We start from the raw sequence: 14,106 nt of genomic DNA, 5'->3' as shown, positions 1-14,106 counted from the left end.
GTCTCCACTAACGGGCATCGGTGAGCGTGCATGTACCTCTGTACAGAACGATGCGGGCACACGCTCAGGTGCCACACACGGTGGGTGTTTAATGTCAGCGTCTGCGTGCCCTGCGCGCTGGCACGCACGAAGGGATCCGCTCTCTGCAGGTGTTTGTAGGCAGGTGTGTCTGCACACAGTAGGCCTTGGCGCGCAGACAGGGGTCGGCCCACAGTAGCCTTTGCAGGGAGGAGAGGGGTCGGCCCTGCACGCAGATCAGACCCGGGCTGACCCAGTGGGCGTCTGCAGCCGGAGAGGAGCTCCCCACGGTAGGCCTCGTGCGCGCGGACCCGCGCCGCCGCGGCCGGCTCCCCCCACCCCCCGCGCCCGGCCGGGCAGGTCAGGCGGCTCCGGCGGGGCGTGGGGCGGCCGGCGGGGCAGGGAGGCTATTCCGGGCGCTGGCGCGGCGCCCGGGCCCTGCGCGCCAGGCCGCCCGGGGAAGGCGCCGCTCACAAAAGGAGGGTCTGTGCAGACGCCCCGCCCTCGGCCCGGCCGCCCGCCGCCAGGGGCTGGGAGGGGGGAGACGCCGCCGGGGCCGCCTCCGGCCTGGACACCACCCCTCCACGCCGGGGCGGCCGCAGACAGCGCGCCTGGCGGGCACCGCAGGGAGGCTGGCACCGCGGGTCACGGGAGGGGGTCGGCGGCCGGCGATGGGGGCTCCGATCGCGCAAGGGCTGCGCGCCCAGGGCACACCCTCAGGGGCGCCGGTGGGGGTCGGGACGTGGGGAAACGAGGGGGACAGTCCCCTGCATTTCGCGCACTCGGGGATTTCTGTCTCTCACACACCCGCCTCTCTCTCCAGTTACCCAATTTAATTAACGAGGAAGCCGGGACTCCTGCCTGCTGGGGAGGGAGGGGCGTCTGGGGCCTGGGTCGGCGCCCCCCACCCCACCCCGTGTGGCTGGCGGGAGAGTGAGGTGGAGGGAAGGGGTAATAAGGGTCGCCCAGGCCCAGCGTTTTGCGAAGTGCTTTGGTGCATTATCTGTTTTCTCCTCGCCACGTGGGAGGGCAGTTAGATTTTCCCTTTTGCGGAGGGGGAAACTGAGTCAAGCTTGCGCGCGCCGGTAGCCGGTTAACCGCTGAGACTAGATTCGAATCCAAAGCTCCGCGGCTGCCCCTCCGCGTCTGGCCTGAACTCTGCCCCTCCGCCACCCTGCCAGTCATTCCGGAGGCATTTATGGCGCAGCGGCACAAACGCCGCTCCGCGCCTGCACGCCGGCGATTGCGCGCTCACGCCTGGGGCGGGCGCGCGCACGTGTGCAAAAGGGTCTTCGGCTGCCCCGCGATGCCCCTCACCCCGCCCCAGCCCAGCACAGCCCCGGACCTTGGGAACCCGGCGCCCGGGAGCAGGGGGTGGGTGGGAACCAGGAGGAACAACAGGGCAGGAAAGAATGGGGAGGGGCTGCGAAGGGACACCCCCCACCCCGCCCTCCTCCAGATGCAGCTGTGTGTGTGTGTGTGTGTGTGTGTGTGCGTGCGTGCGTGCGTGCGCCCGCTACTCCCCGGGCATCCTCGGCGGGGTTGTCACTCGGGTTGTGTGTCACTCTGGGTCTTTGGAGGTGGTCGCCGTGGGCCCCTGGGTATCTGTGTGCAAGGCTGTGGGTGACTGGCGAACTTGTCCATCTGGTGCCTCCCTCTCCACACTGGGGGGTGGGCTCGGGGGCGGCGGCAGGCAGGCCTCCCAGAATCTTTCGTGCACAACTCCAGGGGGCGTCATTCGCAGACTTCTCCCTTCCAGCAAAGACATGCTCCTCCAGCACTCTCCACCCGCCTGTGCCCAGGGCACCACTTCGACCCTGAAGATCTAGCCGGGAGGCCACGGCCTCTGCCCGGCCCCTGTGGTCAGGGAGAGAAAAAAAAGAGCAGGTGAGGCAATGGGGGAACAGGGGTGGGGGAGCACCGCCTGCGAAGGGACCACAGGCTGGTTTGCAGAGGGAAGGGGAAAGCTGAGGGCAAGAGGGACAGGGCCAGAGGTCCCACCCTGACCCCGGGGAATAAGCAGGGAAGCATTACATAGAAGCCCGGCCCAACGCTTTTCCCAGAAAGCACGTGGTTTCCTTCTGCAGCTTCCTAGAAAGGGAGAGCCCCCGCTCCGGCAGATGTGGGTACCCCCAGGGGCGCCATCTTACCTACTGAATGGGAGGAGCCAGAGGTGTGAAGCTGAGCCGGGGGCTCCCATGCACCCTGAGGTCTGAGAGCCACTCTTCCGAGATGCTAGCTACCCACATCTCCTTAGCCACCCGAGGGGACAAGCCCCAACACCACACAGCTGTACTGGGGCCTTTCCTGGACCCACTGTGGGCAGGCAGGAAGTACCAGGGAGTCGAAGCCCCCAGGAACAGCCTGGAACAGGGAAGGTGAGGTTGGTGGATAAATAAGTCCCGCCCACCACTTCCTCCCTGGCCTGTGTGCGCTGGAGGCTGCGTGGTCCTTTATCTGTGTGCCTGAGGGCAGTGGCCCAGGTGTGTGTTTTCATTCGTTCAGGGTTACTTGGGCCGCCACTGGGACTAAGTTGGGAAACCGGAGTAGACAAGACACAGAGAGGTGTCAGTTGCATGTGAGCCTAGGGGTCTCACGTGTCCACATGTGTGACTGGGAATTCAGGTTTGGGTAATATTGGGGGGTTATGGGTTGAATTGTGTCCCCTCGAAAGATGCGCAAGTCCCGACCCCCGGTACCCGGGGACGGGAACTAATCTGAAAATAGGATCGTTGCAGATGATCAGGTTAAGATGAGGTCCTCAGGGTGGCCCTGATCCATCATGACTGGTTTCCTTATAAGAAGGGGACATTTTTGGGGAATTCCCTGGCAGTCCAGTGGTTAGGACTTTGCGCTTTCACTGCCGAGGTCGCGGGTTCGATCCCTGGTCCGGGAACTAAGATCTCGCAAGCCACGTGGCACAGCCAAAAATAAAAAAAAAATAAAATTTAAAAAGAAGGGGACATCTGGACACAGAGACACACATAGAAGGAAGAGATGTGAAGATACAGGAGAAAAACATCTACAAGGCAAGGAACACCTGAGGCCACCAGAAGCAAGGGAAGCCTGGAGAGATCCGCCCCATAGCCCCAGAAGGAACCAGCCTGGCTGACACCTTTTCTCAGATTTCTGGCCTCAGGAACTGGGAGCCAATAAATCATGCAATAATCATGGTACCCCAGTTGGTCCGGAGCTCTGGGTCCCAGGCTCACCCCGAGGACTCCAGGACCATGAGGCCCGGCTCCACGTGCATGTGAACTTCAGGGACGCCATGTAGCGACACAGATCCAACCACCCAAACACATAGCCACGCAGTTTCAGAGACCGAGCCCTACTCACAGGGACACAGGCAGAGAGGCAGATGCTACCATGCACAGGTGGAAGGAATCAAATAAACAGTCGCATACCAACCAACCCTTCTGGAAGGCTCTCCCTTCTGTTCTAAGTGCCTTACATATCTTCACTCATTTAACGCTCAGGACGCCTGAGAGATGGGCACTCCGATTAGTATGCCCATTGTACAGATAAGGAAACTGAGCCCAAAGAGGTGAAGCAATTTGCCCAAGAGTGCAGGGCCGGCAGCCTCCACGCCAGGTTCCAGCTTCCCCAGAGAGGTGGTGTCACTGCGTCTGGCTAGGACCCAGCACTTGGCTGGTCAGTGTGTCCCTTAGGGACAAAACAGTCTGTTCCAGGGAAAGAGGTGAGTGATGGGTCAATCTCTGGTTATATGTAACTCCGGATCCAGGCTTGAATCTTCGGGCCACAGCATTGAGGAAGTGCCAAGTGGGTCCCATGAGGGGCTTGGCCACGAGGGGCCTGGAGGCTGAGAAAAACACATTTCTCCCAACCCTCTTGAATCTGCAGCCTAACACAGGAGATGGATAAGGAGCGAAGGATGGCAGGATGAAGTTGTCATTCCAAACAGGGTGGGGCAGGGGAAGTGGGCAGAGCCAGGAGGCAGGCTCTCAGGGGTCTTATCTGGAGGGCTCCCTGAGGAGGACATCTGGGGTGAGGACAAGAGGGTGCTGGGTGTTAGTTTGCGGAAAGGGAGGGACGAAGGGTTCTGGGCAGAGGTTAGAGGGCCAGGTGTGCAAGCAGTGTCTAGGCCCAGGGTGTGTGTGCCACGCCGCATGCCAGGGGTGGGGTGGGATGAGGGTGCGGTGCCTTCCCAGATCCTGGGCTACGGGGAAGTGCTAGTGCTGCTGGGATTCCAGGTACACACGCTGGGGCCCACAGACGCAGGGCGGGCACTACGAGTCCAAACTTTGGTAGTGACACACCCTGCAAAGTGGATGAGCCCCCAGATGTCACGCATGTGAGAAAAGCCAGACACAGAAGGCCACAGAGTGTGTGATTCCACCTGTATGAAACATCCAGAACAGGGAAATCCACAGAGATAGAGAGTGGATTCTTGGTTGTCAGGGGCTGGGAGAGGATGGGGGTGACTGCTCATGGGCTCATGGGGACAGGGCTTCTTTTTGGGGTGATGGAATGTTCTGGAACTAGATCGTGGTGATGATCGCACAACTGTGTGAATATACTAAAAACCACTGAATTATACTTTAAAGGGGGTGAATTTTATGATATGTGAATTATATCTCAAATACATATATACATATATATGTGTATATATATATACATATATATGTGTATATATATATCATATATATATATATATATATATATATGATATATATATAAGTTCTAACTCTGAATTACTACCTGTAAAAAGCAGAGAATAACAGTACCTACCTCGTGGGGTTGTTTTCAGAAGGATAAGAGATGGCAGGGCTGAGGGGCTGGCCCAGTGCAACGTCAGCTACTATCATATCACTTCTCCCAGTATCACTGCCCTATGTGACTGTCTCACTCCTGGCCCCCCAGCCCGGTCCCCAAGTCCAGGGGGACATTATAGGCTTCATGACTTGCTCACAAGGCCAGCCGCCTTTCCTGGCCAGGGAGGGTTCAAGGAAATAGCAGGAAGCATACACACCATTGAGGCTGGGGACAGGGAGCACATCTGTATTTACATATGTCAACACGCGTGTGATTCTGTGGCCGTGTCCACTGTGGCGTGTGTGTGCACAAGCACACCTGGGGACAGACGCTCGACGGAGGCGGCGTGTTTAGGGGACAGACTTGGAAAGGGAGCTCAGAGAAGCCACGTGCCTAAGGGGATGGGGTGAAGCTGGAGTCTGAGCCCTCCACCCAGAAGTGCTGGGGGGACCCATGTGGGCAACAGTGTGTATGAGGTCTGGGGAGCTGTGTGTGTGTCTCCAGGTGTGCCTGCGTGTGTGTGTGTGTCTCAGGCCCGAGGGTGCAGGTGTGGATGGAGGTGAGTGTGGGTGCCCTGAGAGGAGAGCCATGCGTGCCCAGCTGGGGAATAGTGTCTTCTTCCTGCACTGTCCTGCTCCTGGCACCCAGCCCCCAGCAGTGGCAGCCCCAGGGAGGGGGCACCTGCAGCAGTGACTGAGCCTTTGTGACCTGTGGCCACTCCTCTCTGAACTCTGGCGGGGGTGGGGGGAGGAGTGTATTGGGGTGCAGCCTGCCCCCTCTCCCTGTCCCCCTGGGTTTTCAAGACTCCTGACCAAGCCGTGGCTCCTCCAGTCTGGACCTCAGGCTCCTCTTCTGGAAAATGGGACAACGGCATCGTCCTCAGTGGGCAGTGGTCAAGTTAAGGGTGTCTGCACCCAGCGACGACCGAATCAGCCGAGCTGCTGTGATTACCTCCTCCGAACAGCCGTTGGATTCTGGGTTAGGTCAGGAAGACTCAATGCTTGTATTAACGACAGCAACAACAACAGCAAGAGTAGTAATAACATTAATGAGAATAATGGGAGAACTGGTATCAGAACGTAAGAGCCATGACCCTGCAAGTTCGCACGTTCGCGCGGTGGCAGCGGAGAGAGCTGGGGTTCGCCTCTCCTGGGAAGCCACGCCCCCTCTGAGAAGCCACGCCCCCTCTGCGTCGTCAGTTAACCCCTAACCCTAACCTGTAAAGTAAATGAGCCAAATACCGAAGTTGAAATCAAGACAGGGTCAGGAACGGTGCCCGCAGAGAGGCAAAGGGACAAATCGGCTAATCCTATCTTGATTTACAGTTTTGGTCCCCAAGGGATAGTCTCTCTCTCTGTCTCTCTCTTTTTTTTTGTTGTTTGCATTCGAGTTAGAAATATATTGCTTGAAAATATTCTTTATCTTGCCCACCGAGTTTTTGGTCTCCTGCTGTCTTAAATTTTGCACGGAAGGTGTGTCCCGCTCGCCTCACCCTAGTCTCGGCTCTGCTAATTCGCAGGGTGGCTGTGAGAGGATTAAAGGAGATGCTTCTGGAAATGCAGGGGGACAGTAATAGTGCTGATAATAGTCGTCGTCGTAATAATGGCTAATCCTTTTTATACATTCTATGTCAGAGGAGCTAATCTAAGGAATATATGTTTCATTTAACCTCAACAATCTGTGAGGTAGGGAGCATTATTATCCCTATTTTTCAGAAGGAGCAACTGAAGGCACAGAAAGGTTAAGGTACCAGCTCAGGGTCACACAGCTGGGGTCCCACCCATGCCCTGTATCTCCTTGGACCCCAGGGGCCTGGGGTCTTGCCCCCACTGCACAGAGGACTTAGGGAGGAGAGAGTCAGAGGTCATGCGGCCCTTTTGTCTGGCCAAGGTCAGGATGGGGACAGAGCAGCCCACACCCGCGGGCGGAGCCGGCGGGGAGCTTCTCCTGGGTGCCCCGCCTGCCTCCACAGGGGGAAGTCCAGGTCACCGCTGGAACAATGGGCCCAGCCCTGTCCACCTCAGTCCTTCCCCACTGATGCCCCCCACTGAGGCCCCTCAGCCTCTGCTCCCCTTCCCCTCTCTGGGCCCCATTTCAGGGATCCTCCCCATCTCCCCCGTACCCCCTCGCAGTCCCTTCTCTACCCCTCGGGGCTTCAGTCCCCTCACTTCCCAACTCCAGCAGGATCCCCTCTCTCCCCTCAGACTCCTCCCTCCTCTCCTGGAGCTCAAGTCTCCTCTCTCCCTTCCCCCCCCCCCACCCCTACAGGGATTCCTTCGGCCCTTCTCCCCCTCCCGCTCTGGGTTCCCCCTCGCCCCACCCCCATCCCTAAACCCCTCCTCTCCAAACTCCCACCTCCACCCCTCAGGGCTCCGGTCTCTCCACTTAGAATCTCCCCTCCCCCAAATCCCTGCAGAGATTCCTTCCAACCCCCCTTAGACCCGCTGAGTTCCCCTTTCCCCCCTCCACCCCGCGGGGCTCGGGTATCTCCTCTTAGCATCTCCCCTCCCCCACCCCCAGAGGTATTCCGCTCCCCAGGACTGGCGGGGGCGTTGTCCCTACTCCGGGCTGCATCTCAGTTTCCTCCCTCCCCACTCCGGATCTCCCCTCAGGAGGGATTCCCGCCCCTCCCCCCTCGTCTCCCTCTGGGATTTCCCCCTTTCTCCTTCCCTCCCCCATCCTCCCCCGGCGGGGCTCCCCCCAGCCCCGTGACTCCCCGGGGGCCGTCGGGGTTTTCCTCACTCGCCCACGTGGGGCTCCGTGGAAAGGTCGCGGCCTACGGCTGGCCCCCGGGTTACCTCCCCACCCGGTTCCCACGCCCCGGGGTGCGGGGCAGAGGGGAGGGGGTGTTACACGGGCTCCGCGAGCCCACCCCGCAGACTCGGCGCAGGAAGACTGAGGCCGGAGTTCGGGCTGGGCCGCGCTCCCAGTTCCCTGCCCCGGGCCGGGGGAGTCACCGCGCCTGCGAGTTAAGGGGAAAAGGAGGTGGCCGGCCAGGCCTCACAGTTTCGGTTTAGAGGCAAAATGCAGCACCGTGCCAAGCCCAGCTGGGCCGGGAGCACGACTTCCTAGGGTATTTTTCTGCTTGTTGATTTTAGTTTGGGGAAAGAAAAAAAAATTCTTTTTTTCTTTAGTGCAGTGCAGAGGCCCACCCTGGGAGGGCGAAGGCCTGGGTGGGGGGTTGCTCTCTGGGGGATCCCCAAAACTCTTCCTGCAACGCCCAAGCCCAGGGGCAGCTCTGAGCTCCAAGCCCACCTCGCTGTGTGGTCGAGGTGTCCCCTTGACCTCTCTGGACCTGGGCTGCGGTGGCAGCCGGGCGGGCAGGGGCTGCAGCCAGCCCCCAGGGGTGCGTCTATACGTGCCCAGAGTTTGGGGTTGGCTCAGCGAGTAACAGCGGCGGCACGGCGGCCAGGTTTCGTAATAAACCGGTCTTTTAATTGCTCCGGGGCAGGAGGAGGGGAGAAGAAAAAAAAAAAGAGGCAAAGATTTGTTGGACTTGGGTGGCGCCGGCTGCAGAGAGAAGAGGCACTGTTTTTGCAAGGAGCCTGGAGCAGCTAACTCGGACTTAAGTAACACTTCCTGGTGAGCCTGCAGGAGGTGGCGTGGGCGGCGCCAGTGCTGTTGGAGCGCAGGGGAGGTGGAGGTCCTAGTCCCACACTGAGGCCGGCGGTAAATACACAAGAACCCAGAAGCTTTAACAATTTATTACAAGGCCATCATAGTAGAAGTAAAAATATATGTATCTGTAAGCTTCCCATCTTTCTTTCACCGATTCAAGTAACAAGTGCAAGTAACAAAATAAGATTGTCTGTTTAGTTTGCAGACTGGGAGTTCGCCGGTACAGAGCAACATCAGGCCCGGCTCCCAAGTCCCAAAGTACTGTTCTGGCCACAGGGTGCGGACCCTCGGCCCACCAAGGCCCGTCTGCACATGTCAGCTCTGGTCTCAAGGAGGGGGGGGGGTACTATCAGTCCCACCCCACCCCTGAAGTGTGGAGTCTAGGCCCTCCTGTGTGTGGGGGGACAGCTCCCCCACTCCAGCTTCTGCTCTGTCGCCAGGCCTGAGCTCCAGGGTCCCCTCTCTTGCTGGCCTGGGTCCCATCTTCTCCTCACACGGTGGCCGCTGCTGGCGCTGCTCCAGGCCCGCCGCCCTGGGGTGGCCACGCACTCCCTCTCCTGTCTTCAGCCTCCAACGATCCTGCCCCCGATGGTCTCATAGGTTGGGTTGTTTGGGGGGGTTCTGGGAGGGAGGGGGGATCAAATATTTATTTTATCGTGTTTTTTGGCAGCAACAGGTTCTGACGCCGGGCAGGGTCTCAGCGCTCCTGGAGGGGGATGTAGGGGACCCACTGGTTGTTCTCCCTGCTCTCTTCGCAGTAACTGGCAACCTCCACCAAGCCGTGGCTTTTCCAGGCGTCTGTATGAGGGTTCTGTGGGAAGGCGAGAAGACGGGGTTCAGTGGGAGCCCCAGGAGTGGCTGGGGAGTCCCCCTCTCCCAGAGCCCCTCTGGGGAAAGCAGGTTGGCTCAAAATAGCTCCCTGGGTGACTAAGGCCCCAAGACCCAGCCGGCTGCCCACGGGGACATGCCGAGCATGGCTGAGCGCTGAGCTGGTGCAGACCGGCCAGCTCGACTTTGTTGACAAACAAGGGGCCAGGTGCCGGGGTGGGGAGGGGGCGGGGCGGGGCCGAGGCCCAGCTCACCGTGACCAGGAGGCAGTGCAGGTCCCGGGCCTCGGTGGTGCCCTGGGTCTCGGCCGGCTCGCCCAGCAGCTGTGCCAGGCGCTGCATTCCTGACACCCGCACGATGTCAATGTCGTTGTCACAGCAAAAAGACTGGATGAGCGTGAAGTGGATCTGCAGGGCGATATCGTCCTCCTCCTCCTCGTCAATAGCCAGAAGGCACAGGACCACGCTGTCAGGGTCCCTGAGGAGCCAGAGTGGCATGGTGGGTCAGCTGGGGACTGGGGAGGCGCCACCGTTACGGCGGGGAGTTTGCAAGAGCAAAGAGAAACCGCAGGTGCGCAAGGGATCGCGTCTGCATGCAGATGGTGGGGGAGAAGACATTCGGTTCAAAGGATGGCGGGGTAAGGCAGGGGCATAGATGGGGTGACTGCCTGCAAATGATGCAGCACCGGGATACTGCAGCCTCCACCCCTCAAAAAAAAAAGAAAGCAGAAAGACCCTCGACCCACAGTAGGGACACTTGAGGGTGTCCCAGCCCCATGCAAGCGAAGGATGCAGCAGGGAGCGTGCAGAGCGGAGGAGGTCCCCACCCGCGCCCAGCCCGGGGCCGGGGTCTCACTCACACATTCATCAGCTTGGCCGACTCGTACACCCCCACGGTGAGGCGGTCCTGGCGCTGCGCAGCCACCAGCAGCTCCTCCACCGCGGCGCTCACAGTCTGCATCCTGGGGCCAAGGGAGACGGGGGTCAGCGCCGGGCCGGCCACGGGGCGCTCCGGTCCCCGCCCGGCCCGGCCGACCTCAGGCGGCGGGGGTCCCGCTACTTACTTCTGCGCCGCGTTGTCGCACGCCACGAGCTCTTCCAGGGTCATGTTGCAGTTATAATCCACAGTGGAAAACAGCCCCACGACAGTTCCAAGGGAGAAAATGCAAAGTCCGAGGCCGGAGAGCCCAAAGCCTTCCTACGGAGCCCAAGTGTTCGTCAAGACCTTCGCAAGGCAGCGAAATCCTCCCCAAATAAGGCGGAAAAAAATTGCAAGTGCCTCAGCAAGAATAATCCAGGCAGCTGCAAAGAAAACTCTGACGTCCTCGGTTTCAGCGACCTTAGCGCGCGGCTGCCGGCGCCGCATTTTATAGACTTGTACAAACAGGGGCGTGGCCCCGGTGGCTCATCCGCCCCTCCTATTGGAGAAAAAACAAAGGCGAGAGAAACCCGCGCTGCGGTTGGCCGGCGGCGGGGAGGGGGCGGGGCGCCGTGAGGGGGCGCCCCACGTGGGGGCGAGAGCCGGGAGGAGGGCGCGGGGCGGGGCGAGGGGGGGGAGCCGGGGGAGTTTGAGTGCCAGAAAAGAAAAAAAAAAGCAGAAGTTTTCTCCTGATTTCCCGGTAGCCGCGCCGCGTTTCGGGGCGCGCGCGGGATTTCCAGCGCGCGAGGCGGCCTGGACTTTCGGGGGGGCCTGGAAACCCCGGAGAGTCCCCGGCCCGCGCCTTTCCAGGTTCTGCTGGGGTTTTGCAGGGAGAGGGAGTACGGTTTGCAGCCTGATCCTTTCTAGGTGGTGGTGGCAGGAGTCTCCCCAGGCTTCAGGGACCCCAGACCCTGGGTGGCTTTACTTTCTGGGCCTCTGTGTCCCTATCTGTCCAATGGGAATGCAGCGCTGGCCTCTTTGGATTGCAGTGAGTCCTAAATAAAATAAGGGGTGCACGGTCAGCGTTTAACAAGAGGTGGTGGTCGCTGGAGGCCGCCTCGAGGTACCCAAAAACGGGGGCTGCAAAGCCTAGGGCCGAGACCGGGCGCCCCATCCCCACCCGCCGCGAGTTTCAGGGTGGGGCGCGCGTGGGAGGCGCAGGTGGCTCGGTCTCGCGGGCTCCGCGCCCCCTGCAGGCGCCTCACGTTGCAAGGTCTGACCGCACGTCCGCCTCGCACCTGACCGTGGGGGGAAATCGAGGCCCGGGAGAAGCGAGGGGAACCGGTTCCTGCGTGCGTCGCGCGCTGCCACCTGGGCGCGCTTGCAGTGGTGGTCGCCACCTTTATTTCCTCCCTCCGGAGCGGCCGCTGAATGTACCTAGCGCGCACTGGGCACCAGGCTCCCCGTATCACGGTTCATTTAACCCCCAAGGACGCGGGAAGCAGGGGCTACTCTCATCTGCAGGATGCAAAAGGGGAAACTGAGGCTTGGTGAGGCCTCCACTCCCCCAAGCCCCCGGTTAGTTCGTGTTGGAGCCACACGTGTGCGCCAGTCACAGCCGCACGCTGGGACGGCCGCCAGCCTCGCCATCTCCCCTGGAAAGCAGTTCACGAGCCAGGCGGGCAGGCCCGCGTGGGACTGGCTCCCACGGCCGAACGGGGGCTCCCGATGACTCACAGCTGCGCCCACTCCCCCGCCAGCCTGGGGTCTGGCCTCCGCCCGGCGGCTCAGTTCCCCCAGCTCCCGGGCTAGCTGTCCGGCTGACGCATCGCGCCGCCTCCGTGCCGCCCACCGTGGGGGCGCGAAATGTCCCGGGGGCTGCGGGGCGCAGCGGCGCCACCTGGTGGCCGCGCGAGGTCCCTGCGCCCACAGCGCCGGAAGGGACAGACCGGCGGGGGCGGGGTGAGGAGGAGGAGGACTGGGACTGGGGTGGCAATTGCAATATTTTAAATACTCAATATTTTATATGTGAAACATGTATTTAATAACTTTATAGTTGCAATATTTTTTAAAAATCAACTAAACTACTGCCCAGGGGCGCCTGCTTTTGTTTGTTTTTTTAATTTGGTTGTGCTGGGTGTTAGTTGCAGCTCAAGGGCTCCTTAGTTGCGGCTCCAGGGCTCCCTAGTTGCCGCACGTGGTCTCCCCAGTTGCTGCATGCGAACTCTTAGCTGCAGCATGCACGTGGGATCCAGTTCCCTGACCAGGGATTGAATCCGGGCCCCCTGCATTGAGAGCGTGGAGACCCAGCCACTGCGCCACCAGGGAAGCCCCCTGGGTTTTTTTTAATGGTAAAATATGCACGATATTCATCATTTCGATCACTTGTAAGTATACCGGTCAGTGGAATTAAATACATTCACGATGCTGGGTAACAATCATCGTGATCTTGACCCAAACCTTTTCTATCATCCCCAGAGTAAACTCTTGGGAATTAGACATGAATTGCCCCCAACTCCTGACACCCACCATTCTACTTTCTGTCTCTATAAATTTGATCCTTTAGGGACCTCCTATAAATGAAATCATACTGTATTCATCCTTTGGCGTGTTATTTTACTGAACATAATGTCCTCAAGGTTCATTGATATTGTTCATCCATGTGTGTGTCTGCATGGCCTTCTTTTTTTTTTTTTTTAATTTTATTTATTTATTTATTTACTTATGGCTGTGTTGGGTCTTCGTTTCTGTGCGAGGGCTTTCTCCAGTTGCGGCAAGCGGGGGCCACTCTTCATCGCGGTGCGCGGGCCTCTCACTATCGCGGCCTCTCTTGTTGCGGAGCACAGGCTCCAGACGCGCAGGCTCAGTAATTGTGGCTCGCGGGCCTAGTTGCTCCGCGGCATGTGGGATCTTCCCAGACCAGGGCTCGAACCCGTGTCCCCTGCATTGGCAGGCAGACTCTCAACCACTGCGCCACCAGGGAAGCCTTCCATTGCCTTCTTTTTGAGGCTGAATAATATTAGACTGTAGGGAGGGGCCACACTTAGTTTATCCATTCATCCGTTGATGGACACATGGGTTGTTTCCACCATTTGGCTGTTATGGATGCCCGTTTTTGTCAACAAAGTTTTATTGGAACACAGGGCAGGGTACAGGGTGAGGGGAGTGAGGTATTCACCTCAGACACAAATTTAAAGGGAATGCCACAAAACTCAGTCATCAATATAAACAATATTATAGGGACTTCCCTGGCGGTCCAGTGGTTAGGACTCCTCGCTTCCACTGCAGGGTGCACGGGTTTGATCCCTGATCGGGGAACTAAGATACCACAAGCTGCATGGTGTGGCCAAAAAAAAAAAAAAAAAAAAGATATTTTTTATTTTAAAAATATATGCCAAAAAATCCCCACCCATGATGAGCAAAAATCAAGGTTTTATATACAGACACCATCTGACAGGATGAGGGGTGGAGGGCAGGGAGGTGAGTTATGCACATGCAAGGTCAGATCCTGTCTTTATTTGCAGATTTGATCTTTTATTCATCATGGATTTTTTTGTATTGATTTTGACTTTTGAAAATATTGCATTAAAATATTTATCTTGAGGATTGAGTTCTGGGCACCCCCTTAAATTTTGCTCCTAAAGTGAGTGCAGCCCTGAGAATGTCCCTGTCTGCTCCTAGGTGAGAGAGGTGACCCTGTTCACAGGGGAACCCTCACCACCCTCATGGAGAACATGTGAGTTGGCAACTTCCCCAGCCAGGAAACCGGGCATATCCGCACCCGCCTTGCAAATGAGATCCCTTGTCTCTAGAATTGATAAACATAACAGCTTTAAAATTTAATTTTGCATTGCATTCAAGATACGCATAACAGCAAACTTTTCTTGAGCATTTACTATGTGCTCAGCCATTTGTAAGCAGTTTCTCCTTTGAAGCAGCACTTGTGTGATGGTTACAAGTTTATAGGGGGTGGAATAGAGACTCAGGAAGATGGTGCTGTTCATCCAA

The 14,106-nt window shown here is 58.5% G+C and overlaps 1 protein-coding gene across 1 annotated transcript; it reads right to left on the bottom strand.

Annotated features, from left to right (window-relative positions):
• Positions 1–8,482: 8,482 nt before the first annotated feature.
• On the bottom strand, positions 8,483–10,575 carry GADD45B (growth arrest and DNA damage inducible beta). Its single transcript, XM_057540578.1, has 4 exons — positions 10,304–10,575; positions 10,100–10,201; positions 9,495–9,717; positions 8,483–9,223 (listed from the first exon to the last, which is right to left on the bottom strand). The coding sequence occupies exons 1-4, from the start codon at positions 10,345–10,347 to the stop codon at positions 9,110–9,112; spliced, it is 483 nt and encodes a 160-aa protein (XP_057396561.1). The 5' UTR covers positions 10,348–10,575; the 3' UTR covers positions 8,483–9,109.
• Positions 10,576–14,106: the final 3,531 nt, after the last annotated feature.

This window comes from Balaenoptera acutorostrata, chromosome 2 (genome assembly GCF_949987535.1).
Source record: "Balaenoptera acutorostrata chromosome 2, mBalAcu1.1, whole genome shotgun sequence".
NCBI lineage: Eukaryota > Metazoa > Chordata > Mammalia > Artiodactyla > Balaenopteridae > Balaenoptera > Balaenoptera acutorostrata.
Note: the sequence above shows the minus strand (reverse complement) of the source record. Positions and strands in the feature narration are given on the sequence as shown.